The following is a 26,293-nucleotide window of genomic DNA, read 5'->3' on the forward strand; positions in this document are numbered from 1 at the left end:
GAAGGTACTTATCAGGAAACTCCTCTATGCAGATGATGCAGCTATTGTGGCTGACTCTGTTACTCAGCTTCAGACCTTGGTGTGCTTATACTTTGACTGACTTTTATTTCACTGTTATTTCATGTAAGCAAGTTATCATTGTGATTAACAGTTTGAATAAATTTGTTGAATGGAGTTCAAAATCATAACCCTTAAGAAAATGATATTCAACACTGTGTTTCTTCAGTGCATCCTAGCAATGAGTTGTAATAAACTGAAAGGCAACTGAAATCTGTGAATGTCATATCATAGTGAAGAAAATACAAAGATCTCTCCTAAATAATTGATACAGGGTTTAAGACATGCAAATAATTTATTTAATTATCTAATATATAAAGCAGAAAGTAAGGCGTATGTATGTTTGTATTTCCCCGCATAGAAATCAAAACCATTTCACCGATCTTGATAAAACTTGGCAGAAATGTTCCTTGGGTACTAACTTAGACCGTAGTGTATGTATTGTAGCCCTAAAACAAATTTAAGACCCTCAAACATGCTGTGTCTAAATGATGAGACAAGATGGAGAGGTCCCGCATGCGCAGAGATGAAATTCTCTAGACCTAAATTAACTCTCATTCAAGAAAACATAATTTTGTTATTTTACACATGAACATACAAATACGTGTCTATTTATTTCATTATTTGATGCACATTAACCTTCAAATTTGAGTTAACAAAACATTTTTTTACATAAAATCATTCGCTCTAAATGTAAATAGCTTTAAACGTCTTGACATACTTTTCCATAACTTGCGGTACTATTATATCGCGTAGGGATACAAATGAAATGAATGTCAGAGGTCATAATATCACACATTATAAAGGCATGTTATTAAACTAATAAACTACTTACATAGTACAATTTACTTCAATGTGGTTTTGTTAAAGCATTTAAGACTACAGTTATTGTATTTGAAGTCTTTATTTTCAATTTACTTTTTTCTTTAAGATTTACTTATACGCATTTAGACCTCTTAGCAACTTAGCTACGAAATGATGAATGAAACACGGCTAATGTATCTAGGTCAATACATTACACCTAGGTCGACACAAGCTCACATCACAGTGTTTATAGTCTTTTACTATAATAGGCTCAAAGTTTGTATTTATTGACTAGACTAGACTACTGTGGCATTCAAATTGTTTAGATTCTAAATCTAGAGTTACATTTTGCGTTATATTTAGATCATTGATTATTGATTATTCAAACGGAATAAATGCATGCTATTTGTAGAAAGAAAAACCTGGGTAAAATTAAAGCTAGTTATAGTATAAAACATTTTGTTTATACCGGTATTCTTGTATTTTTCTCTAGAAATTAATTATGTGAATACAGCTCTAGTATCAGATTAAATTATTAAAATATTGTATAAGTTAGAAATGTATTTTATCTTTCAGAAAAAAAAGGTAAATCAGATTCAAGAAATGACTTTAAACCAAGATTTGTATGCTGAAAACACTTCTAAAAAAGATTGGTATGTTGGAAGCACATCTAAAAAAGATTTGTATGCTGGAAGCTTAAAAGATGAGGGACATGTTTCTTACTACAATCGAACCCACCAGCTGGTTAATGCAGAGGAAAAAGCAGGACTATTACAAAAGGGAACAGAAACAATGTCTAGTTCATTTAAAGCAAACAAATGTAAGATGATTCCCTCACATAAAAAAACATTTAAATCTGAACTTAGTCAGAAAGAATTCCATCAATCTGATCGCTTAAAATCACATGAGCTTTTACATTCTGGTAAGAAACTATTTAAATGTACTATTTGTCAAAAAGAATTCAATAAGTTTAATAGCATAAAAAAACATTTATTTGTTCATTCTGATAAAAGGCCATTTAAATGTAACATTTGTCAGAGAGAATTTAGGCAGTCTAATCACTTAAAATCCCATAAGTTAATACATTCTGAGAAAAAGCCATTTCAATGTACAATTTGTCAGAAAGAATTCAATCAGTCTCATCATTTAAAATCCCATCAGCTTATACATTCTGGTATAAAGCCATTTAAATGTAATGTTTGCCAAAAAGCATTCACTCAGTCATCTGGCTTACATAAACATTTATTGATTCATTCTGGTATAAAGCCATTTAAATGTACAATGTGTCAGAAAGAATTTAGTCGGTCCACTTATTTGAAATGCCATATGATAAAACATTCTGATAAAAAGCCATTTAAATGCACAATTTGTCAGAAAGAATTTAAACATTCTACTAGCTTGAAATACCATGAGAAAAGACATAGAGGTGAAAACCCATTTAAATGCAAAATATGTCAGAAAGAATTCCAACATTCTTCTAACTTGAAACGCCATGAGGCAATACATTCTGAGAAAAAGCCATTTCAATGTACAATTTGTCAGAAAGAATTCAATCAGTCTCATCATTTAAAATCCCATCAGCTTATACATTCTGGTAAAAAGCCATTTAAATGTAATGTTTGCCAAAAAGCATTCACTCAGCCATCTAGCTTACAAAAACATTTATTGATTCATTCTGGTATAAAGCCATTTAAATGTACAATGTGTCAGAAAGAATTTAGTCAGTCTACTGATTTGAAATGCCATATGATGAAACATTCTGATAAAAAGACATTTAAATGCACAATTTGTCAGAAAGAATTTAGTCATTCCTCTGATTTGAAATACCATATGATAAAACATTCTGATAAAAAGACATTCAAATGTACAATTTGTCAGAAAGAATTCAAATATTCTATTAGCTTGAAACGCCATGAGGTAATACATTCTGGTGAAAAGCCATTTAAATGTACAGTTTGTCAGAAAGAATTCCATCAGTCTACTTGCTTAAAATCACATCAGCTTATACATTCTGGTAAGGAAATATTTAAATGTACAATTTGTCAAAAAGAATTTTATCACTCAGTTAGCTTAAAAAGACATTTATTGATTCATTCTAATAAAAAGTCATTTAAATGTAAAATTTGTCAGAAAGAGTTCAAACATTCTTCTAACTTGAAACGCCATGAGGTAATACATTCTGATAAAAAGCCATTTCAATGTAACATTTGTCAGAAAGAATTCAATCAGTCTTCAAGCTTTAAGTACCATGAGATGTTTCATTCTTGTAAAACGTACAAGTGTGACATGTGTCAACAAATTTTGTTCACTAAATCATGTTTAGTATACCATCTGGCTCTTCATTGTGGGATACATATTAAACTTTTAAAATGTCACATGTGTCAGAATTCTTTACATCCTCAAGTTTTATAAAACATATGTTTATTCACTGATAAACATAACTTAACATGATTGTTATGAAAATTATATGCTGTATCGGTTGTTGTTCTTATGTTTAAATGTGCTTGTAACTCGTCGGTAAGAATGTGTTCAGGAAATGTGTGTTGTGTAGTCATTCAGTGTATTAAAGCTATACTTAGTGGACATTTGTTTTCAATCTGTTGTCATTATGTTCATAACAATAATATACCTTCCACATAAAAAGTAAAGTAAAGTTCCCCTTTCAGACCTTGTGGTGTATAGGGCAGATGATGTAAAGGTCATCTGTTTCTGCGGTTTATGAGGGTGTCATGGCCAGCACAACGACCAACATTGTCAACAATGTCAGGTATCCATTAGAGCTGGGTGGACTCCTGAAATTAAAAGTCCCAGGATTCAAACCCAGGACCCCCGGTTCGGAAGTCAATCCCTTTACTGCTCAGCCACCAGGCCTCCACTTCCTACATAGCTTTTTAATATGAAATTTGAAGATGCAAGTTAATATACACCCTGCTCAAAAGCTATTTAAATGTTAAATATTTTAGAGAATTTAAGTGTTCCTTAAACTTGAAATTACCATTATATTTTAATTCTGGTGCAAAAGCCACCAACCAGCTTCCTGCAGGCTTTTCAGCCCTGCTGAGTCTCTCCAACTGTCCAAATGTCTTGTTTATCTGCTTGGAATCTACTTCCGAATCTTGATGCTATGTATTTCTGGTTGGTCTCTTCCTCTTTCCTTGGGATTTATATTTAGAGAGCTTTTCTTGTAATGTTAGATGCAGTGTTCTAAAGGGTATTTCCTATCCATCTGCAGACTGTCTGAAGGATATTTTTTTTTCATTATTATGGCGTTTATATAGCGCTACTTTCATGCTTATAGCATGCTCAGAGATCAACTCTGCCCGAGTCGGGTATCGAAACTCGAGCCCCCCTTCTAGGTAGCCAAGCCAAGTTCAAGCGCACTTAGCCTCTCGACCACGCTTCCCACAATAGTTCTTTGATACAGTTACTCATTGGAGATCTTGTTTGGCCAACAAATCATAAGAATCTTCTTGAGGCAGGTATTAATGAATAACTCGGATTTTTTTTTTTCATGGTGCTAACTGTGGTTCTCCAGATCTCCTGCTTCATAAAGTGATATTGGCTTAAAAAGAGCCTCATATTGGTAGTGTTGCTGGATCCCCAAGTGTTATTTGTCGTGCGCGCGTGAAGTTTTCTTTCTGTGTTTAATAGTTGTGTTTTAATGTATTGGAAGTAGTTTGTATTAGGCGCGTTTTGTTGTCTAGAATATTGTGTTTACGCCACCCTTAGTTCCCGCAGTAGAAAGAGCCTTTTTTAGCTACGGTCTTAGGCTTGGAGCTATGGGAAAGAGTGTCGTCTTCTTGCCCTTGGAGCCGTGTCTTTAGCAAGCATTGCTTGTGGTGTATGAAGCTGCCGATCTGTATGGCGGCGAAATGGAGTGTGCGTGTGGAAGGTGTGTTATTGGTGTGTTGTTTGAACAACGATTGATGTAATGTTAACCACCATGAGATGGATTCACATGGAAATAACTTCTTAATTAGCAATTAGGTATTATTAAATATTCATTATTGTTTGAGTTGAACAAATGTTGTTTATTCAGTAACTATTCAGTTGAATGACTTTCATTCGATGTTCATTTATTTTGTAGTTTACATTCTAGTACTCTTTGTTTTGGTTTACACTGTTCAGGTGTGTGTGTGGGGGGGGGGGAACCCGGAAAAGCAATGAGCTTATGTCCACCCCTAGAGCAGCAAAATGAAACCCCACCTGACAGTATTGGGGGCTCTGGGGAAATGAGTATTTAAGTCTTAACTTTGTGACCTTTGTGTACTTGATTTTACCGCTAGGGCTAATATATAATATACAGTATATATGTATGTAATGTAATTTTTTAAAATTATAATTAAATATATAAGATTGTACATTTAAGCCGTTTGAACGGTCTGATGCTTTGTGTACAGCACACAATAAACTAGTTGGGCATCCATTGTATTTTGATTAATCGGATTGTTTCCCCAGATGTTTTAAAAACTAGCGTGCTAGTTAATTAGTTTTTGACACTAGTGTATATATATATATATTCTCACCAACGCCTGAATCCTCTGAATCTGAGCGGCAACGTGTGAGTGAATTGAGTGCCTGTCGACGGGATCGACCTGAAACTGTGTGTCTTGTTGGCTGGTGTACCGGAACCGTCCTGAAGTTAGAACCGCTGGTCTGCTCCAGTGGCTTAGGCTGTCTATGGCTTTTTTCTTCTGTGGAGTGAGACCATCTTCTTCCGACGTGGGATGCTGAGCAGATAAGTCCTTGGCCCTGTCATTGTCGATATGCCCATGGTTTCAGTTCGCCCCTTTGTAATGTAGTAAGATAAAAAAAAATTCTTTGTGATCTAAATTTAGTATTTGTTAGTGATAAACAGTTAGAGCATGTAATTATTATTTAATAGTCTATGTAATGGAGACGAGGTTAACTCTAACCGACCAGTTCATCAGTGACGGCCGTGCTCTCGGGTATGATGGTGAGAGGTTGGCGAGGTATGTTGCGGAGCAGAAGGATCACTATGAGAGAGCGCGAGGAAAGAGGCGAAGGCAGATGAGGAAGCCAGACTTAAGCGTGAAGAGAGGCTTAAGAAAGAGCAATACGAACGAACGTGGGGAGAAGGCCAGGCGTGATGAACGAGAGGTGGAAGGAGAGAGATGCTAGGGAGGCGCTCAAGAAAAAAGATAAACTGGAACTGGCACGGCTTACAGAGAAGTCTGCGCCAGAGGCAGGTGCAGTGGCAGGTCAGGCAGTTGAGGTGCGACATATAAGTGTCTTGGACAGGCTAGACAAGAACTTCCAAGGCATGAAGGAAGATGATGACCTGCTATCGTACCTGGCGCACTTTGAGGCCGTGGCATCGAGATGCAAAATTGAAACTAAAGAGTGGCCCCTGCTGTTGTCATACAAATTTGACGATATCACTTAAAAACATTATGTTGAGAACAGTCGGTAAATATGAGGATGTCGAAACGGCACTTCTACGCCACGCTGACATCAACGCGGAGACATGCCGTAAAAGGTTCCATCGGGTCAATCCACGGCAAAATGACTTCAGGGAGATGTGAGCTGAGGACCGCACTGGTGCAAGATGGCCGAGGTCGATTGCTACGAGAATCTCATGATTATCATGAAAGATAGGATACTACAAAATGTATCGGGGGAAATGTACCGCCAAATTGTTATCAATAAACAAAATACTGTGGAGAACATGTTAGACATCATAGAGGGATTTAAGGTCGCAAATTCGGGGGCGTCGTTTGCCAAAGAAGAAAGCTTATATGTAGCGGCGGCGTGTAGCGAAGCAGTTAATCGTGGCCCGGTCGTTCAAAGAAAAGTCATTGTTTGCTTTGGGTGTGTCATGAAAAGCCACAAGTCAGTTGAATGCCCTCAACGTTCGCCGGTAGCTAACTCCACCCTTGTTGCTGATGGAAGGTCTAAAAAAGCACCCGCAATCCCTGCAAACTCTCACCCAAATAGAAATGTTTCATTGGGGCGCTATCGGAGACAGTTTGATGGTAGTGGGCGCAGAATCCGCGGCAAGAGCACGAGACGACAAAGTTATGATACGGATGGGCGCCCTCCCGATAACGGATACGGAAGGTAAGGCGTACCCACCGAGACCCAACTATAATAACAGGACCTTTGGCCTACCGGTTAGGTACAAATGACTGAATGGTCCCCATGATGTTCAAAATTGCTGTAATTGTTTGTTGGGTAAGGGACTTGATTGTTTCTCCCCTTGTAAAAAAAAAAAAAAAAGTCATATATGGACAAATTCTTGCGTGGTAGATCGGTAGGCAAGTTTGAAAGTGGTCGAGTAAATAGTAAAGTTGTGTCTGTGCTGAAAGATTCTGGTTCGAGCGTGATAGATATTAGGAGTTTGTTAGTTGGCAAGAAAGATAGGATTCCTGGGAGTTATAGGTTGAAACTGGTTGATGGGACTGTTAGGGATGACCCGTTAGCGTGTGTTTATATTGAGACAATATATTGTTGGTAAATTTGAATAGCATGTTTTAGGGATCCAGTGGCAGACTTAATTCTTGGAAATAGATTTGAACGTGTGGTGAAATAGTTACTATTTGTTTATGTTTGTGTAACGTCGTGAGAATGTGTTTACAACATTGATTTAGTGTGCTACAGTCCAAGTCTCTTTCGTCAGTTCATGTGTCGTTCTAGTTAAATAAAGCCTTGTTTTAGGTTACTCTTCAGTGTTTCTTTATTCCTTATTACAGAACGGTGGCAGTCAATTGGGTTGTGCAGCTGTAACTAGGGCGATAAAAGAGAAAGAAAACAGAAAACGATGACAGTGTTATGAATGACAGTGGAGTGCTGGAAGATTGTCGTGATGTTCTAGGTACAAGTGATGACTTTTTACGTGAGCAATTGAGTGATCCGTCTTTGAAAGATCTTTGGGAGCGGCAGGTAGATAACTGTGTGGATAATAAGAAGAATGGATGTGTAGAATTTAAAGTATTTGAGAGATTGTTGTATAGAGTATTTAAGGGAGAATTTGGTGAGGATGAGAGACAGTTGGTTGTACCGTCGTCCAAAAGGGAACTTAAAAAAAAAAAAAAAACGCATGAGAGTATGCTAGCGGGTCATTTCTTAATAAGGAAAACAAAAGGCAAAATTTACAAATATTTTTTTTTTGGCAAGGGTTAGACAGTGATGTGAAAGAGTTTGTGAAATCTTGCGATGTGTATCAGAAAGCTAGAACACCGCGTCGTTGTGACAAAGTGGAGCTTGGTCGTATGAATGTGATTTCCACTCCGTTTTTTAAAATGGCAGTTGACATTGTTGGCCCATTGGAGTTGACAGAGAATAAAAAAAAGGTTTATTCTAACCTTGGTGGATATTGCTACGAGATGGCCGGAAGTAATACCACTCCATAATGTAAATACAGAGACGGCAATCGAGGCACTAACCACCATATTTAGCCGAATCGGGCTGCCGTGCGAAATGTTATCGGACCAGGGGGGTCAATTTTCTTCGGGACTATATAACCAGGTGTGTGAGTTCTTGTCAATTAAACCGTTACACTCCGCTGTGTACCACCCCAACTCGAATGGTCAAATTGAGAGACTGAATAGGTTTTTGAAGTCGTTCCTAAGAAAGGTTACTCAAAATAGCCCACGGGACTGGGATAGAAAGATAACCGCTGCTCTATTTGCATATAGAGAAGTTCCTAATGAGACAACTGATGTGTCTCTGTTCCAACTTGTTTATGGTAGACAAATGAGGGGCCTATTTTAAAACGAGCATTTACAGATTAAGAGGATGAAACTGAATCTGAAAATTTGTTTAGTTACCTATTAGACTTAAAAGAGAGGCTGTCTGTTGTTACCGCTATCGCTAGTAGCAATGACTAGGTGAATAAAAGTAAATACAAAGTCCAATATGACAAATATTCATTCACTCGTGACATAGATGCTGAAGATTGTGGGTTGGTTCTAAAACCGCATGGAGACAATACGTTGTCTGTATTTTGGCAGGGTCCATTCCAGGTTGTCAAAAAAAAATTCAAAGTTTGACTTTCTGGTATAGAAAGATGAGAAGCTGAAAGTGTACCATAGAAATAGGCTCATGAAATACCATTGTCGGGTAGGAAAAGGGGAAAATGTGGTTGTTAATAATTCTATTGGTTCTGCGTCTATCAGCCAATATGGTGTCTGTCGTGAGCGACGAAGACGCAGATACTGAAAGGTTGTCTAAAGAAGATGCGCTGCCTAACATTCCAACGTTGGAAGCTAGCCAGAAGTCAGACGGGAATATCTTTGCGCAGGTCAAAATAAATCCCGATCTTAAATCTGTACAGAATAAAACAAATTGATGATATTCTTAATGAGTTTATGGATAGGCCTATTAATTCAGATTCGCCTGGTAGAGCCAACGTAGATAAATTTACTATTACATTAATCGATACAAAGCCTATTGCATTAAAGCCATTCGCGGTTCCCATACATATGAGGGATAAAGTTAAACAAGAAGTTGACAGCGTGCTTGAATTAGGAATGATAGGTCCCACGAACTCGCCATATGCAGCCCCTGTAGTCATCATTAAAAAGAAAGATAGGTCGTTAAGACCATGTATAGACTTCAGAAAACTGAACAATGTAATTCAGATCCTGGCAGAAGTGATACCGGAGCAGGAGGAGTTGTTTAATAAATTGTATAAGGCCAAATATTTTACTTTGGTTGATCTTACCAAAGGTTATTGTTATTAGTGAGGAAAGTAAACCATACACAGCGTTTCGTGTATTGGGGGAGCATGATATGTTTCACTATCTACCTTTTTGGTTAAGTGGTGCCCCAAACCATTTTAATAGGGTCGTAAAACGTATGTTGCAAGGTTTGCACTGGAATCATAAGTGCGCGGAGGTTTTGAGCAGGGTGCAGGCGTACAAAGGAATCTGCGGTATACTGAGCCATTTTGTAAACGGTGTTCTGCGTCCCGTCAAGTATGTGAGTCGAAAGTTGTTGCCTCGGAAGCAGAGGTATTCGATCATCGAGAGAGAAGGTTTGGCTATCGTATTTGCCATTAAAAAACTGGACAAATACCTGGCGTGAAGTTTCACCTTCAAACTGACTACAAGGCCTTCGCGTATCTCCGGAGCACGAACTTTACGAACCACCTAGTTACGAGGTGGGCTCTGGTGCTCCGTGACTACACCTTCAATGTGTGTCACATCAAAGGAGAGGACAATATACTAGCGGACTTGTGCTCAAGACATGTGTGATTCTCGTATAAAAACCATTTTAGTATAGATTTTGCTGTGTATTTTATATATATATATATATATATATATATATATATATATATATATATATATATATATATATATATATATATATATATATATATATATATATATTATATGTATATGTAAAACCTATTTATTATTTTGTTTATGTATTGCAATGTTCTAATATTTTCATGATGGGTGTTGTTTTTTGCGACATTATCTGTTTGAATAGTTGCTTATTCTTGACTATCTGAAGGTTGTGTTTTTCAACTTCAAGTTGGTGATGTTTCCTAATTCGTTTTGCATATTCCGGTTGTCTATGTAGTTCAGTTTTCAATATCTCTTTGAAGACTGGACTTGGCTTCGCAAGATCCAGTTAGGGGGAGAAGGGGGATGTCGTACGCATCTAGACGTTCTTCTTGTGTACTGTTTTCTTTTATGCACCTTAATGGTTTGTGTGATAGTTCCTAAGGACGCGCTATGTTAATGTCATTGCTTCTGTTGCGCTGATCTTTCGCTGAAGTTTTCTTTTGTATTTTCATCTCCGGTATTGGGTAAGTTATTTTATTTTGCTTTATTCTTCGCGTTGTAGTTTTGAAATCGTTATTACTATAATATTGTGAATGGCGGTCACAAGAAATGTATAATTTTCTTGTTCAGGGACGCAGGTTTGGTCGTTTTGGCGACGGGACGTTTTGGCGCGAAATACATTATGTACGTTTATTGTATTAGTTCTTTTAAAAGAATTATACATATCTATGTTTTGCATGAGTGTTTGTGTTAAGACATATTATTCACGTACTAAATGTAAATGTGTGTTTGTTTTTCACATCATTTTCTTTAATAAACATTTGCTTGTGTATGTGTGTTTATTAAGAGGCACACTTTTATTTTCAAAAAAGTTGTTTTTTAAGATATTACTTTGAAATTTAAAAAAAAAAAAAAATGAAACGATGATAGACTAAAAATTGATGCAATTATTTGTTTACATTAACATTGATTTATTTAATGACTGTATGGTATCTCCAAACATACCAAACACTTGCAAATAATAAGTAAAAATATAATACATGTACCATGTTACTCAAAATACTTTCAGTGAAGTATACATAGATACCATGGTTATTTGCCTAAGTCGCTGGAATTCGTCTTACGCGTGAGAGAGGGGAGGGGTGGAGGAAAGAGTATATACAAGGAGTAAAATGTGAGCAGAAGAGAGGGGGCGGGATAGGTGTCACATGTAATGACCATTCCCAAGGAGATGATTGCCAGACTCATGACGCCAATGACCGGTGCTCGGTGCTGGTCTTGTCTTCATTTGTGTCAATGCGAGATGTGTCACCCAAATCACCCCTACCCAATTTCTCAAAATATATCTTTTCAAAGTATCTTAGTGTCGTGAATTTGTTTCTATCTATCGTCGCCCCTAGTGTTTGTTTACATTTGTGGATTCACGTTAGAGTTTGTACTGACCACATTCCGTGTCTTGATCTTTACTATGTGTGGAGTTATTGTCGTCATTCAGCGTAATAGAGCTTTAGATGTTAACATGGTTTTTGTTATATTAAAGTGTGACACTTAGCTAGTTGGTATATTACACTAATGTCAAATAAAAAAAATCTTTTGGAAAGAAATCCAAAAATGTCATCCAGTGCGGTTATCAGAACCCCCCTAATAGCATGTCATTACCATTCAGGAATTTGACTTATTATAGGCCTATAGTCATGAAATAAGCAAAACCTTTATAATTAAAAAAAAAAAAAAAATTCGCTGAACTGTGTTAGAATTCATACTATACATACAATATTATGGTAGAGTGAAACATTGTTATAAAAGCTACGTGCTTATTAAATTTTCGTCAAATGATATCTCGCGCCAAAACGGCCCGTCGCCAAAACGGCTCGCGCCAAAACGTCCCGTCGCCAAAACGTCACGTACCGTCAAGCTTGATCTGTGAGATACCGGTACATTACTTGTGGCCATCGTGAAGTCAGTTCGACTGTTGCTTTATTTAGGTTGAATGACTTGTTTAACGTGTATTTGACATTGTCATTTATTATTGTGTACATACTCATCACTCAGGTCATATTATATCGTCTACTCATTAAACTGTTATCAGTTAAATTCTTGTTGTTGACTGATATATGATAAGTTAGAACCAGTTCTTGTTCTGCATAACTATTAACATGTTAACGAATAGACTGTCAGGGGTGTCCTGGCAGACGATCCACGGCCAATTTACAACCCCGACAGGAAATCAATGATCAGCGTAGGTGGGAAGCCCGGGGAAGTACATGATAGCCTAGATCAGGGGTGGGCAACCTACGGCCCGCGGGCCACATGCGGCCCGCCGGAGTGTTTTATGCGGCCCGCCGACACCTACAGAAGTCAGGTGTGCCCACAGTATATACTTATAAAAATGCAAATATATTAAAAATAATATAAATATAAATTATTGAAATTGTCATTATAAAAAGTTTCAAGCAAACGAAGACTATGCTTATTGGCTATATATCAATACACTCAATTCAAGACACAATCTCTGATCAGTATTTATTCAATTCTATGAAGAACTATATTAAATTTTGGGTATACTTGGAAGAAGATGGCAAGGGTGACAACTGGTGGAGCTCGATCTTTGACTGAGTAAAATGGTGGGTTTTTTTAAATACCTCAACCATAAACTTTAAACAGGAAAGTTTGCACAAAGCTTCATGAAATTTCAGGTACATGAATGCATATATTAAACATAGTAATTAAAATTATTAGAGCCAGGGTGTATTAATCACAAGTAGTCCCGATTATGAACAAAATAATCTAATATTTCCTGTATCTTAACTTGGGCAAGGTAAACGAGAAAAAATTATAAAATCTGAAGGAAGAAATCGTTCTGTTACTTGAAGGACATTGACTGTGACTTTGTTACAAATATTTCTAATGAAGAGTGGAAGACAGATTTCAGGTTTCATAATCTATTCCACAATGAGTTTCTTGCATATAAAAAGTAAATGGATGTTAAATCTTTTAAAACAAGGCCTTCCCATTTCTACAAGTAAGCAAAAGAAAACAGTTTTTGTCATTTTCCTTTGCTGAAAGGTGAAATTATTTTTAGTGAAATAATTAAAAGTACAACACTGATTTAGATTCCTTAATTTTGCAATTTATATGAGCAAATTTTAAGACGTCAAGAACCGGTTTTCAATACCATTAGCTCACCATTTAGCGCAGAAGCTGATTTAGCTCCAGAGGACAAGACTCCGAGCAAAGAGAATTTCCAGTCAGTACTACCACAGGAGTCTCATGGGTGCCAGAAGCTGTATGTCATCACTTTACAAAATGTGCTGCTGTTCAAACTATTTGAGTACACATACATCTGTTGTTCTTTGTTCTCATTTCACATGTTGGAGGGTTCAGAACAGTATCTAAGATGAACCGCGCAATGTTTTCCAGATACAGGCAATTCTCCGAATGTTTTTGGTTCTATAGGAGGGCCTTGGGGCCAGAGTCCTATTCGGGTCTCTGATTTAGTATGCACCATTGAAGGACATGGCCAGCATTCTCTGGTAATGCTCCAAAATGGCAAGTTTCGCTCGTCCCGACATTTAACTTCCGGAACATATATTGTCTCATCCAGTGAACAAGCATTATATTTTGGGTGGGGGGAAACTAAACAAGTATAAATACTGGTCGATTTCGACTGACTGTAATTTGACAGCAGTCACAAGGGTAACAACTAGTAAGCTAGTTCCACAGATTCGGAACATTATGCACGAGTGTAAAAAGTAAAATACTGCACATTAAGTACAACTGTATATTAGTGGGGTTATTGTAATATAAAAAGACAACAGCAATAAAAAAAATATTAATTGATTTTAAAAATTGCTAACTCTTCTTGTAATTCCTTAACGTGGAGTGTGGAAAAAAAGAAACGTGAATATAATACAGGGTAACTATGAATTAAAAATTAGCTAGAGCATCTTTCTAAGTTGTATATACATATGCGGCCCGCCATTCCAAAATTTAAAGAAATGCGGCCCTCGATCCAAAAAGGTTGCCCACCCCTGGCCTAGATGAACCCGAAAAAACCCATCTGGCAATATGTGATATGATTTGTATTCAACAATGAAACGAACAAACCAAAAGAAAAAAAAAGAAAAACTAACAAAAATGAATTACATATTTATATACATAATTATATGCAAAATATATTTATACACAAATAATATTTTGTATGGTTCAAGGGATAATTTCTCGCAGTCCTAAAGCAACTTGAAGTTATCTCGGGTGCTGCCACTTTACTCGAGACTTTCTTCTCCTACAAAGGACTTTATAGATTAATCCCATCGCCGGTCATTGCAACATCTGCTTCTTGAAGGCGTCTGTCAAGTAGAGCGCGCTGACTCAACGACAGCCTGGTCAAGAAGCTGTGGCGAGCGTGAGGCATGATACAGTAGTATAAAATACTAGTCGCTATTTTGAAGGTCCAGCCTTAAGCCACTTGTAACCTATGCGATCGCAATGGGACGCGCGCTAATTCTAGGTGTTAATTATTAAATTAAACCATTTTATAACTTATAACAGATTTCCCTCGGCCTCCTGATTTACCAGGAGCTCCTGGAAATCTCCTGAAATTGCAAAATATACGAAAAAGTCCTGGAAATCTCCGGAAAGTATTAAAAATCTTTTAAAAACTAAAACAAATCTCCTGAAACATATAGACCAAAAAAAAAAAGTCATTTTAGGGTGTCATTCAATATGGAATACGCCAATCCTACGCGCGATTAAAAAAAAACGGCATTTTGCAAGACCTGTAATTGTGTAATCTGGTGAAAGAAGCTTCTCGAGCCGCGAACTAATGAAGAATTACTTGAGGTCAACAATTCTCTCAGATAGATTTAAACATTTGATAATTCTTGCTATTGAACGTGATCTTTGTAGGAAATATAATTTTTATGATATACTGTATGACTTCGTTAAATGCAAGGCTCGTTAAGTAATTCTGTACGTAGTAAAGAATGAATAAATTGCAAAGACAAATTTATTTTCTGATTCAAACTCTTAATTTTCACTTATTATCCGTACCCCTACCCAAACGTAGCCCGCAAAATCCGTTTCGCATAGAGCCCCACAATGGTTAAGTCCAGCCCTGCTCTTTAATGACGGGTGAATACAGAGTAGATTACTTGTTCTCCCCCCCCCCCCCGGCTCTTTTTTTTTCGACGCTTAAGTTACGAGGGGTAGCTTTAGTCAGACTGGCAGAAATAAAAGAGTGATCTTTCCATGACTTCCTGGTCACAATGGTTAAGTCGGCCCTGTTTATTGACGGGTGAATACTACTTGTTCTCCCCTCCCTTTTTTTTTCCGCCGCTAAAGTTACGTGGGGTAACTAGTCCGACTTGCAGAATTAAAAAGAGTGATCTTTCCATTACTTCTTGATGAAGAGAATTATATATAGAGAGATTATCTTATCTTATATAATACAGACGTTACTTCAAAAGAGAAGATGATTACATCCTACGCGTCATGCATTTGGTCATGCATATTAACCTCCAATGACCTAAATTCTGCCAAGTCACTGGTTTTCCTGGTTAGCTCAGGCAACCCATTCCATGCTACAGGAAGAAGGTGCAATTGTACAAATTTGTCCTAGCATATGGAACGAGGAATGTGCCTTTATCTTTGTGTCTTTTTGAGTATTTTATTAAATTATTACAGTTTGTTCTCTCCCTATCAGAAAATCTTAAATCCAATGATGCAATGGACCATCAATGCCAAAATATTTTAATTTTTTAAGTAAACTATGGTGGTGAACTTTGTCAAAAGCCTTGGAAAAATCTAGTAAGATAGCATCTATTTGCTCACTATCCTATCATCTAAACCTTTTGAAAAATCATCAATTAGTCCTATTAGTTGTGTTTCACATTATCTATATTTCCTATAGCCATGTTGGTACCGGTATGGAGTAAGGACATTATGTTTGTCTAAGTGGTTTATGATGTTGCTACATATTACATGTGATGCTCATTAGTGATACTGCTCTGTAGTTTCCTGGGTCAGATTTTTCTCCTTTTTCTTTCCAGTCCGTTGGTACTCTACCCTGGTTAAGAGATGCCTGAAAAAGTATTTTGAACACTGGTGCTCATTGCTTAGTTCTTTGACCAATCTAGCTGGAATACCATAAGGTCCAGATGCTTTATTCGGTTTAATGTTTGCTAATAGTTTTTGGATTCCCTTTTCTTGTACGGTACTTCTATATCTCCTATGTTGTCTACTTGATTCAAATTAAGTAATATGTCTTTGTCTCCTTGGGCTGAGAATGCTGATGCAAAGTATTTATTTAGAATTTAAGCTCTAGTTTCATTATCATTATGTGTTATTTTCACCTTTTAATGGCGCTATGCCTGTTGTTTCCATTTTCTTAGACTTAATGTATGACCATAGGTTTTTGTTGCTTTTTTTAGATATTACATTGTTTATGTATTCACCCTGCAGCTGTCTGCTTACTTTTTGGGTTAGGTGTTTAATTTTAATATTCTTTCTATAAACTTTTTCTGCCTTATAGTTTCTTTAAATTTTCTATATTTTCTGTTTATAAAGCTTCTTTGGTCTATTATTAAACCAGCTTTTATTTATTTTGTTATGTGTAATTAGTTGGTGTATGATTTTTTAAATGTTTTTCAGAAAGTTTTTAATGCAGCTGATATGCTAAATACTGGTTTGACACACTTGACATACTGGTTTGATGCAGCTGATATATAGGCCTACTGGTTTGACACACTTGACATACTGGTTTGATGCAGCTGATATATAGGCCTACTGGTTTGACACACTTGACATACTGGTTTGATGCAGCTGATATATAGGCCTACTGGTTTGATATACTTGACATACTGGTTTGATTCAGCTGATATATAGGCATACTGGTTTGATGCAGCTGATATATAGGCCTACTGGTTTGATACACTTGACATACTGGTTTGACACACTTGACATACTGGTTTGATACAGCTGATATATAGGCCTACGGGTTTGACACACTTGACATACTGGTTTGATGCAGCTGATATATAGGCCTACTGGTTTGATACACTTGACATACTGGTTTGATGCAGCTGATATATAGGCCTACTGGTTTGATACACTTGACATACTGGTTTGATGCAGCTGGCATATTCTGGTTTGACACTTTTGACACACTGGTTAGACGCACCTGATATATATTGGTTCCGTAAGATTGTTATTGCCGGAAAGGGTTTTGGAAAATTAAGCACTCCACTACCAATAAAATACTTCCAATGATACGTGTCTCAAATATTTGTGACGTCGTCATTTGGCAGCGAGCTAGTGGACTAAACTGCCCACAGGTTGTGACGTCACAGGACAGTGTTCAGATCTGCTGTAACAATTGGTCTTGAACGGACAGATCAAGTCGGATGATAGACCATACACACACACACACAAACAACTAATGACGGCTTTTCCTCCTTTGGAAGCCGCTAGAAATCTAAAATAGTTTTAAATAGATACTGCACGCTTATATAAAATCTCATTTGAACAAATCAGGGGGGGGGTTGTAGTTAAATCCCTCTCTTCTATAAAACAAAACAAAAAAACGAGAATCCCCTAATTCCAAGAGCACAGCTAAGGAAGATTTTGATTTTAAACCCCCCTCCAAAATTTACAATAAAACCCTTCTTCAATATAAAAAAAGCAAATTACACATTCAAAATTCTAAGAGTTTAGCCAAAGGGGTTTTGAGTTTAAACCCCCTTCCAGTGGGGTTTGAAGCTTAAAAAATACCTCTTTAATATAAAAAAAAAGCAAATTACGCACTCAAAATGCTATTAGCGTAGCCAAATGGGGTTTGGAGTTTACCCCCCCCCCCCCCCCCGCTTCTTTTCAAAGGGGTTTGATGCTAAAAAAATACCTCCTCAATATGAAAAAAAAAAAGCAAATTACACACTAAAATTCTTTGAGCGTAGTCAAGCCAAATTGGGGGGTGGGGGTGTTGAGTTTAACCCCCCCCCCTCCTCCAGATTGCTTTTTTAAAGTTTAAAATCCCTCCAGATGGTTTTGAATTAAAAAATCCCCCTTCAGATAGTTTTGAGGTTGAAAAACTTTGTCTCTTAAATAATATTCTAAAGCAAACAACAGTCACCAAAGTCTATGACCGTAGCTAAATGAGGTTTCGTATTTAAAAAAAAAAAAAAAAAAAAACTTCAGAGATTTTTTACTTTAAAACCTCCCAACAGATGATTTTGACGATAAAACTTCCTTTTTTCGATATAAAATCTAAAGCAAACTACAGTCATCTAATACCAAGACATAGTCAAGAGAGGTTACACATTTCTACTAGTGACTGGGCTCCACTAATAAATTGCAGTGAATAGTCATCTGCCGAAATTGAAAAACATTAAATGTGGCTCAACAAAGATGACTAAGACAGATTTTGGGAGTCATTTATAAAGATCGGATCGGTTCTAAATTAAGGAAATCCTATGCCGAACTGGGAGTCGACCCCTTAGTAAGGTTGTGACAGAGCGTCGCATGAGGTTTGCGGTACATGTTCTGCGACAATATGAATTACGCCTAATAAGATTAGCGATGACAATACAACTTCACGGAGGTCCTCAGAGCAAGTAGGAAGAGGCATTGCCAGTGACCGATTTTTTGTGGAAACAGGTTTCCGGCAAATGCGCCGAACGGCGCGGGAGGGTGTAAGTCAGTAAGAATAGCACATTGGGTTTTTGAAATAAAAAATTTTAAGTAGCAGGATAATGCACTGTAGATACCTCAGAATATGCATTTTGTTGGCTTTCAATACCGGAAATAGTGTTTGCTGGCAATGGCGGAGAGTCTACAATTTTTCCACTAACTCCAGAAAGAACATATTCTAGGGCACAATGAACGTCTTCCGAAAGAATGAAGGGTCAGAATGTAATAAAGATTAATTATATACACATACCGGTATATATATTTTTTTCGGGGGAAGGGGATATATATATATATTATCTCACATTTGTTTTGTTGTCAAAAGGTGGATTTGGTAGGAAGAATGTCAAGAAAAAAAGTAACAGATTTGATAATTTATTTCAAGCTAAAAATTCGCATGTAGTAGTAGCCTAGTATGGCTGGTTAGCTAGTAGTAGGAGGTCTAGTAGCATGGCTGGTTAGCTAGTAGAAGAAGGTCTTGTAGTATAACTGGTTAGCAAGTAGTAGGAGGTCTAGTAGTATGGCTGGTTAGCAGTTAGCTAGTAGTAGGAGGTCTAGTAGTATGACTGGTTAGCAGTTAGCTAGTAGTAAGAGGTCTAGTAGTATGACTGGCTAGCTAGTAGTAGGAGGTCTAGTAGTATGGCTAATTAGCAGTTAGCTGGTAGTAGGAGGTCTAGTAGTATGGCTGGTTAGCTAGTAGTAGGATGTATAGTCATGTAGGATGTACCAGTCATACTACTAGAACTCCTACTACTAGTAAGAGGTCTAGTAGTATGGCTGGTTAGCAAGTAGTAGGAGGTCTAGTAGTATGGCTGGTTAGCTAGTAGTAGGAGGTCTTGTAGTATGGCTGATTACCTAGTAGTAGGAGGTCTAGTAGTATGGCTGGTTAGCTAGTAGTAGGAGGTCTAGTAGTATTGCTGGTTACCTAGTAGTATGAGGTCTTGTAGTATGGCTGGTTACCTAGTAGTAGGAAGTCTAGTATGGCTGGTTAGCTAGTAGTAGGAGGTTTAGTAGTATTGCTGGTTAGCTAGAAGAAGGGGTCTAGTAGTATGGCTGGTTAGCAGTTAGTTAGTAGTAGGAGGTCTAGTAGTATGGCTGGTTAGCAGTTAGCTAGTGGTAGAAGGTCTAGTAGTATGGCTGGTTATCAGTTAGCTAGTAGTAGGAGGTTTAGTAGTATGGCTGGTTAGCAGTTAGCTAGCTAGTAGTAGGAGGTTTAGTAGTATGGTTGGTAAGCAGTTAGCTAGTAGTAGGAATCTGGTGTGGCTAATCAAGCCAATTCTAGGCTTGATTAGCCACACCAGATTCTGCGCCGTCTCAAGATTAAGCCAAAACCAGTGACTCATTTGGGCGCATCCATATCCTTTCGAGACAAAAAAAGCCATATATATATAGTAGTAGGAGGTCTAGTAGTATGGCTGGTTAGCAGTTAGCTAGTGTTAGAAGGTCTAGTAGTATGGCTGGTTAGCTAGTAGTAGGAGGTCTAGTAGTAAGCTAGTTAGCTAGCTGGTAGTAGGAGGTCTAGTAGTATGGCTGGTTAGCAGTTAGTAAGTGGTAGAAGGTCTAGTAGTATGGCTGGTTAGCAGTTAGCTAGTAGTAGGAGGTCTAGTAGTATGGCTGGTTAGCAGTTAGCTAGTAGTAGAAGGTCTAGTAGTATGGTTGGTTAGCAGATAGCTTGTAGTAGGAGGACTAGTAGTATGGCTAGTTAGCTAGTAGTAGGAGAACTAGGAGTCCTAGTAGAATGTCTTGTAGTATGGCTGGTTAGCTAGTAGTAGGAGGTCTAGTAGTATGGCTGGTTCGCAGTTAGCTAGTAGTAGGAGGTCTAGTAGTATGGCTGGTTAGCAGTTAGCTAGTAATAGGAGGTCTAGTAGTATGGTTGGTTAGCAGATAGTGGTAGGAGGTCTAGTAGTGTGGCTGGTTATCTAGTAGTAGGAGGTCTACTAGTATGGCTGGTTAGCTAGTAGTAGGAGGTCTAGTAATATGGCTGGTTAGCAGTTAGCTAATAGTAGTATGGCTGGTTAGCAGTTAGCTAATAGTAGGAGGTCTAGTAGTATGGCTGGTTAGCAGTTAGCTAGTAGTAGGAGATCTAGTAGTATGGCTGGTTAGCAGTTAGCTAGTAGTAGAAGGTCTAGTAGTATGGTTGGTTAGTAGTTAGCTAGTAGTAGGAGGTCTAGTAGTATGGCTGGTTAGCTGATAGCTAGTAGTAGGAGGTCTAGTAGTATGGTTGGTTAGCAGTTAGCTAGTAGTAGGAGGTCTAGTAGTATTGCTGGTTAGCTAGTAGTAGGTGGTCTAGAAGTATGGCTAGTTAGCTAGTAGTAGGAGGTCTAGTAGTATGGTTGGTTAGATAGTAGTAGGAGGTCTAGTAGTATGGTTGGTTAGCAGTTAGCTAGTTAGCTAGCTGGTAATAGGAGGTCTAGTAGTTTGGTTGGTTAGCTGATAGCTAGTAGTAGGAGGACTAGTAGTTTGGCTGGTTAGCAGTTAGTTAAGTAGTAGGTCTAGTATTGTGACTGGTTAGCTAGTAGAAGTAATCATTTGTATATCAATTTTTAATTATAATTAACTATTAATTAGCTACTATATATATATATATACATATACATTTCTATTTTTTCCTTTCAGCTAGAAATAGACATATAACTAAAGAGTGCAAATATTGTATCTCTATATTTGCTGGAGTTTGATTTTATAACTAATATGGTTAATATCTATAAATATATAGGCATGTGTATATTTATGTATTAATGCATCTATACCACTGAACAACTAGCTCAAAAAGAATCATTCAGGGCTCTGGCAAATAGTGAGTTACAAATCAGATCTGACTTTTTCAAGTCTCAGGTTCTGGATACACCCTTGACAAAGATCTATATCCGTTATTAGTGAACGTTCGCTGTTCATTTCTTGTCTCAGCGGAGTCAAGGTCATACATTCCTAAAATGTTAAGTCTTTACTTTTGACTAATATCTTTATCCGTTATTAATTAATGTTTGGTGCTGCCATTTCTTGTCCTAACGGAATCAATGTCATTCAGGCCTAAAATATAAATCTTAACGGCAAACATGATAAATCTATGTAACAAAGAAATGGACGGAATGTGTCAGGCATCGCACAATGTTAATAGTACACTCATAAACATCTCAGTAGACGTGGCATTTGGCGACCTTTCGATTGCGCTTTCTAGACATGCATAAATGTGTTGAAAGTTTTCTGTTCTAAAAACTCAATTTGATCAAGAGACGGCCAACACATAATAAATCGTTCACCCAAACATAAATATTAAGGAAAGAAATTAGTTTCTGTTACATGTTGAGCCGTAACACTGAACTAAATGAAAACGGGGTCATTTTATTGAGCCAGTTGAGAACGTTTTTTGGCCTCGATTAATAAATAGGACAAGGGGAGAGAAGTCGTGTAAGAGGCTTCCCTAATATGTTTTTTTTTAATCAGTGGTTCTAACTTAAAATTTGTGTTGACAATTTGGGTTTCTAAATAAGAAAAAGCAAAGTATATGTTCGGGTGTGGAATGGAAGTCGAAATGTACACACACACAAAGAAATAGTGCAGGAATATAAATTGAAACTTAAATTAACTTTTAACAAAATATTTTGCTGGTGAAACGTACTAAACATGTATCCTGAATCAACCCAAATGTTATTCTTTTTACATAGTAAAGAATATAATACATAGCTACGTGGACATCTTTCGCGCCGTCTTATGTCGAAATCATTGTCTAACTGCAAACTTATCTTATCGTATAAAATACAGACGTTACTTCAAAAAAGATGATTACGTCCTACGCGTGTTCCTAGGTCAATCTAGTCATACATGTTAACCAATGACATTTTGCTAAGTCACTGGTTTTCCTGGCTAGTTCAGGCAACCCGTTCCATGCTCGAATAGCACTAGGGAAGAAGGAGCATGTTTACAAATTTGTCCTAGCATATGGAACAAGGAATGTGTCTTTCTGGGTATTATATTAGATTTTGTTTTTGTATTTGAAGATTATGTTCAGTGTTTTATGTATATTTGCTACTTTACTTTTGAGTCTTCTATCCTGAAGGCTTTCTAAATTTAATGATTTTACTAAAGATGTTATTCTAGTCAAATGTGAATATTCGTTTGTTATGAATCTCACTGCTCTATTTTGTTTTCTTGAGTTGATGGGTCTCTGGTCTCTTGCAATAATGAAACTTTACAAGAAATAGGATGAGAAATTATGATCCACCATTAGATTTATAAAGGAGCAATCGATTTTAAAAGAAAGCATGTTGCTTTTTTATATTGTAAAACTAAAAATGTATATAAAGATCCATATACATAATAAATGACATTTCTGGCGAAATTATATTGAGCTACTGTGTAATAATTGAGAATCCCTGGAACCACACACTGCCAAACGAAGACACATTCACGACTTTCGGTGACAGCTTCGAAATCTTTTACTATTGTGTTGGAGAGTAGATTTAGTCTAGCAACTTTGACAATAGCGGCATCTTTTTTTTTTTGTCGACGTGCTGTGCTTGTGTGTAGAAAAGTTTCTTACTGTGTCAGCGTGTGTGTCTCTTTTTGTTTTCTTTACAAGTTTTGTTTTTCGTTTGATTTCTTTCCACACTTTGATCACATCTTAGATGTGCCTATCAACATCGCACAGGTCAGTTGTTATCCTGATATAGAGATCTGTAGTACATCTAGATCTATCTATACATTAGTATAGTTCTAGATCTAGTTTACAGACTTTTAAATAATTATAGGCTTACTGTATAGATTGTATATAATGTTTAAATGCCAAAAATAACAAATAATCACGAATGACTAGAATCTAATTTTATATAGATTCTAGGCTTAATCTAGTTTTACCGGCAAAGTAATCATCAATAAGCTTGTAAAACCAACGACTGGACAGATTTTAACTCACTGATTTACACGGATATCTTCTCTTCTGAAGTAACGTCTGTAATCTATAAGTAAGGTACCCGGCATTCTTAGACATGAAAAGCACTGCTACAGGCAACGTCTAAAATGTTTTTTTTAAGTTTTAACAATTCATTTAAACTATTTTAAACCATAACTTCTCGGTACTATGGTATAACAGTTGTTATTTCGTCTTTCTAAAACAAAAATGTTACAGTCCTCTGCGAGGCCCAAACATACCAATAATAACTGTTTGTATATGCCAGTAATCCTAACAATTATGTCGTGTGTTTTCAATTGTGTGAAGTTTTGTATTGATTACGATTGTCTGTGTTCACCATGTTACTACGTCATCATTGAGTAAAGTGTGGATACACAAGATGTTTTATTTTGAGTAAACTGTGGATACACAAGATGTTTTATGTTGAGTAAAGTGTGGATACACAAGATGTTTTATGTTGAGTAAACTGTGGATACACAAGATGTTTTATGTTGAGTAAACTGTGGATACACAAGATGTTTTATGTTGAGTAAAGTGTGGATACACAAGATGTTTTATGTTGAGTAAAGTGTGGATACACAAGATGTTTTATGTTGAGTAAACTGTGGATACACAAGATGTTTTATGTTGAGTAAAGTGTGGATACACAAGATGTTTTATGTTGAGTAAAGTGTGGATACACAAGATGTTTTATGTTGAGTAAACTGTGGATACACAAGATGTTTTATATTGAGTAAAGTGTGGATACACAAGATGTTTTATTTTGAGTAAACTGTGGATACACAAGATGTTTTATGTTGAGTAAAGTGTGGATACACAAGATGTTTTATGTTGAGTCGTATGGAGGAAAAGAACAAACCAAAGGTTTGGAACTCACTTTCCATTGATCTCAGACAGACATGCTACACCACTTTTAAGAAGAACATTAAGACCTATCTGTTTAAAACTTTTTTAGATTAATTGTCATTTTAGCTGTCCAGTTTGCTGATGTTATTACAGCGCCTTGAGCCTACATTTTGTTTGTTAACAGCGCTTTCTAAATAAAATTATTATTATTATTAAGTGACGAAGGTTTATACCACTACTTAGAAGGAGTCACGTGACAGGTTCTTGAGGTTGCTAAAATGTTTTGTTGGGATGATTGCGGAAATTTGATAATTGTTGACCCTGCTTCCCCCAATCTGACTGGCTACTCTCATGATTCAAATTTAAAATAAGCACGCACTAATCTGAACCTCGAGATGAGATCTAGATTCTTAAATAGGATAGGATAATTTCATTGATCCAAATACATTGAAATTCGGTTTGACTACATTTGTCCACCTCAGAATAACTACATAAAAAATGTAGATGCAGACACGATCGAAGTACGTTCACATACGAAACACACGTTTACACACACACAAACAAGCGCTTTAGAAATTAGGCTTCTAGATTTATATACTTCTCAGTGACGACTAAAAGTCTTGAAAACATCCCAAGTAATTTCATATAATTACTTTAAAAGTTTTATTGGCTATTTTTTTATATAACAGAATGCGATAGGCCTATTTACACTACATTATTGACGTAGATCTATATCTAGATCTATATCTTGATTGCTGCCATGTTTTTTTTTGTCCTAGACTCGATTTTTTAAAAATGTAAATCTAACTCGGCTAGCACAGCGTTATCTGTACCGATTAATGGGTCACGAAAGTAATCAGTTGTTGTTTTTTTTTTTATTGACTGCATAAATAGTTTTTCGCAGTCGGTTAACAGTCCTGATTGATCTTTATTGATCTACATCTTGCCCATTAGGCCTACGCAAGAGCCAAATGAATTAGAGGGGGTCCATTTCAGGACAGAAAAGTAATAGAAATCAAAATTATATTATTGTGGCCTTTTGATTTATATACTGATTGGTAGGTTACCGGACGTCTGGCAAAAGGAGGACATGTCCTCCTTTTTGATAATGTGTCTCTTTCGTCAGGGCTGGCCTTGGGCATAGGCAAACTAGGCAGCATAAGTTAAACATAATTTAAGCTAAATATAAAACTTGTAAACTGCATTTTTTTGCCACCTTTTATACTTTTATTTTTTTAACGGAATGTTTTGTTTTCTTGAGGAGTCGAATAAGAGATTGCGCCTTTTCAAAACAATTCGATCAATTATAAGACAAGAGTTAGGCCAGGTTCACATCTAACTTTACATTCACTTTCAACTATCCTTTGATCGCTGGGGCACTACACAGGATCTGTCAACCTTCTTTCTCCATTCTTATCTGTCATTTGTCTTTGATATAATTTCATTCGGATGTTCTTTCTGAAAATTATGAAGCCTGCCTGGGTGGACCACTTCGGCGGCCGATTTTGAGTTTGTGTTTCCACACAAACTGTCTTTGTAACCTTGTTTTTTAGCCTTTTATTTTTTTTTATTTTCCGTTTTCATTTGGGGCTACCAAGTTCCCTTCGCTTAGGGCTTCCATTTATCTAAGGCCGGTCCGGCAGGCTTTGGTCTAAATTATGAAAATGTTGTTCACTGCAGTGACATCTTATTCACCCACCCTTTATATCTTCTGTTTTAATCACACAAACTCCTCAAACAT

The 26,293-nt window shown here is 36.8% G+C and overlaps 2 protein-coding genes across 8 annotated transcripts in view; both read left to right on the plus strand.

Moving 5' to 3' along the window:
• Nucleotides 1-12,209, plus strand: part of LOC106070748 (oocyte zinc finger protein XlCOF6-like) — a 30,657-nt gene extending 18,448 nt beyond the window's left edge. For all 4 annotated transcript variants that reach the window (XM_056037979.1, XM_056037978.1, XM_056037980.1 and 1 more), the window contains exon 6: nt 1,438-12,209. In XM_056037979.1, coding sequence (XP_055893954.1) covers nt 1,438-3,273 — 1,836 coding nt within the window. In that variant the 3' untranslated portion in view covers nt 3,274-12,209. The remainder of the gene's footprint in view (nt 1-1,437) is intronic.
• Nucleotides 12,210-23,202: 10,993 nt separating this feature from the next.
• LOC106065232 (anhydro-N-acetylmuramic acid kinase-like) overlaps nt 23,203-26,293 on the plus strand; it is a 29,192-nt gene continuing 26,101 nt past the window's right edge. For 3 of the 4 annotated variants that reach the window (XM_056037357.1, XM_013224023.2, XM_056037356.1), the window contains exon 1: nt 23,203-23,445. The gene's annotated coding sequence lies outside the window, so the exon portion shown is untranslated. The remainder of the gene's footprint in view (nt 23,446-26,293) is intronic. The other variant, XM_013224015.2, reaches the window with a different exon arrangement.

Source organism: Biomphalaria glabrata, chromosome 8, assembly GCF_947242115.1.
Source record: "Biomphalaria glabrata chromosome 8, xgBioGlab47.1, whole genome shotgun sequence".
NCBI classification, from domain to species: Eukaryota; Metazoa; Mollusca; class Gastropoda; family Planorbidae; genus Biomphalaria; species Biomphalaria glabrata.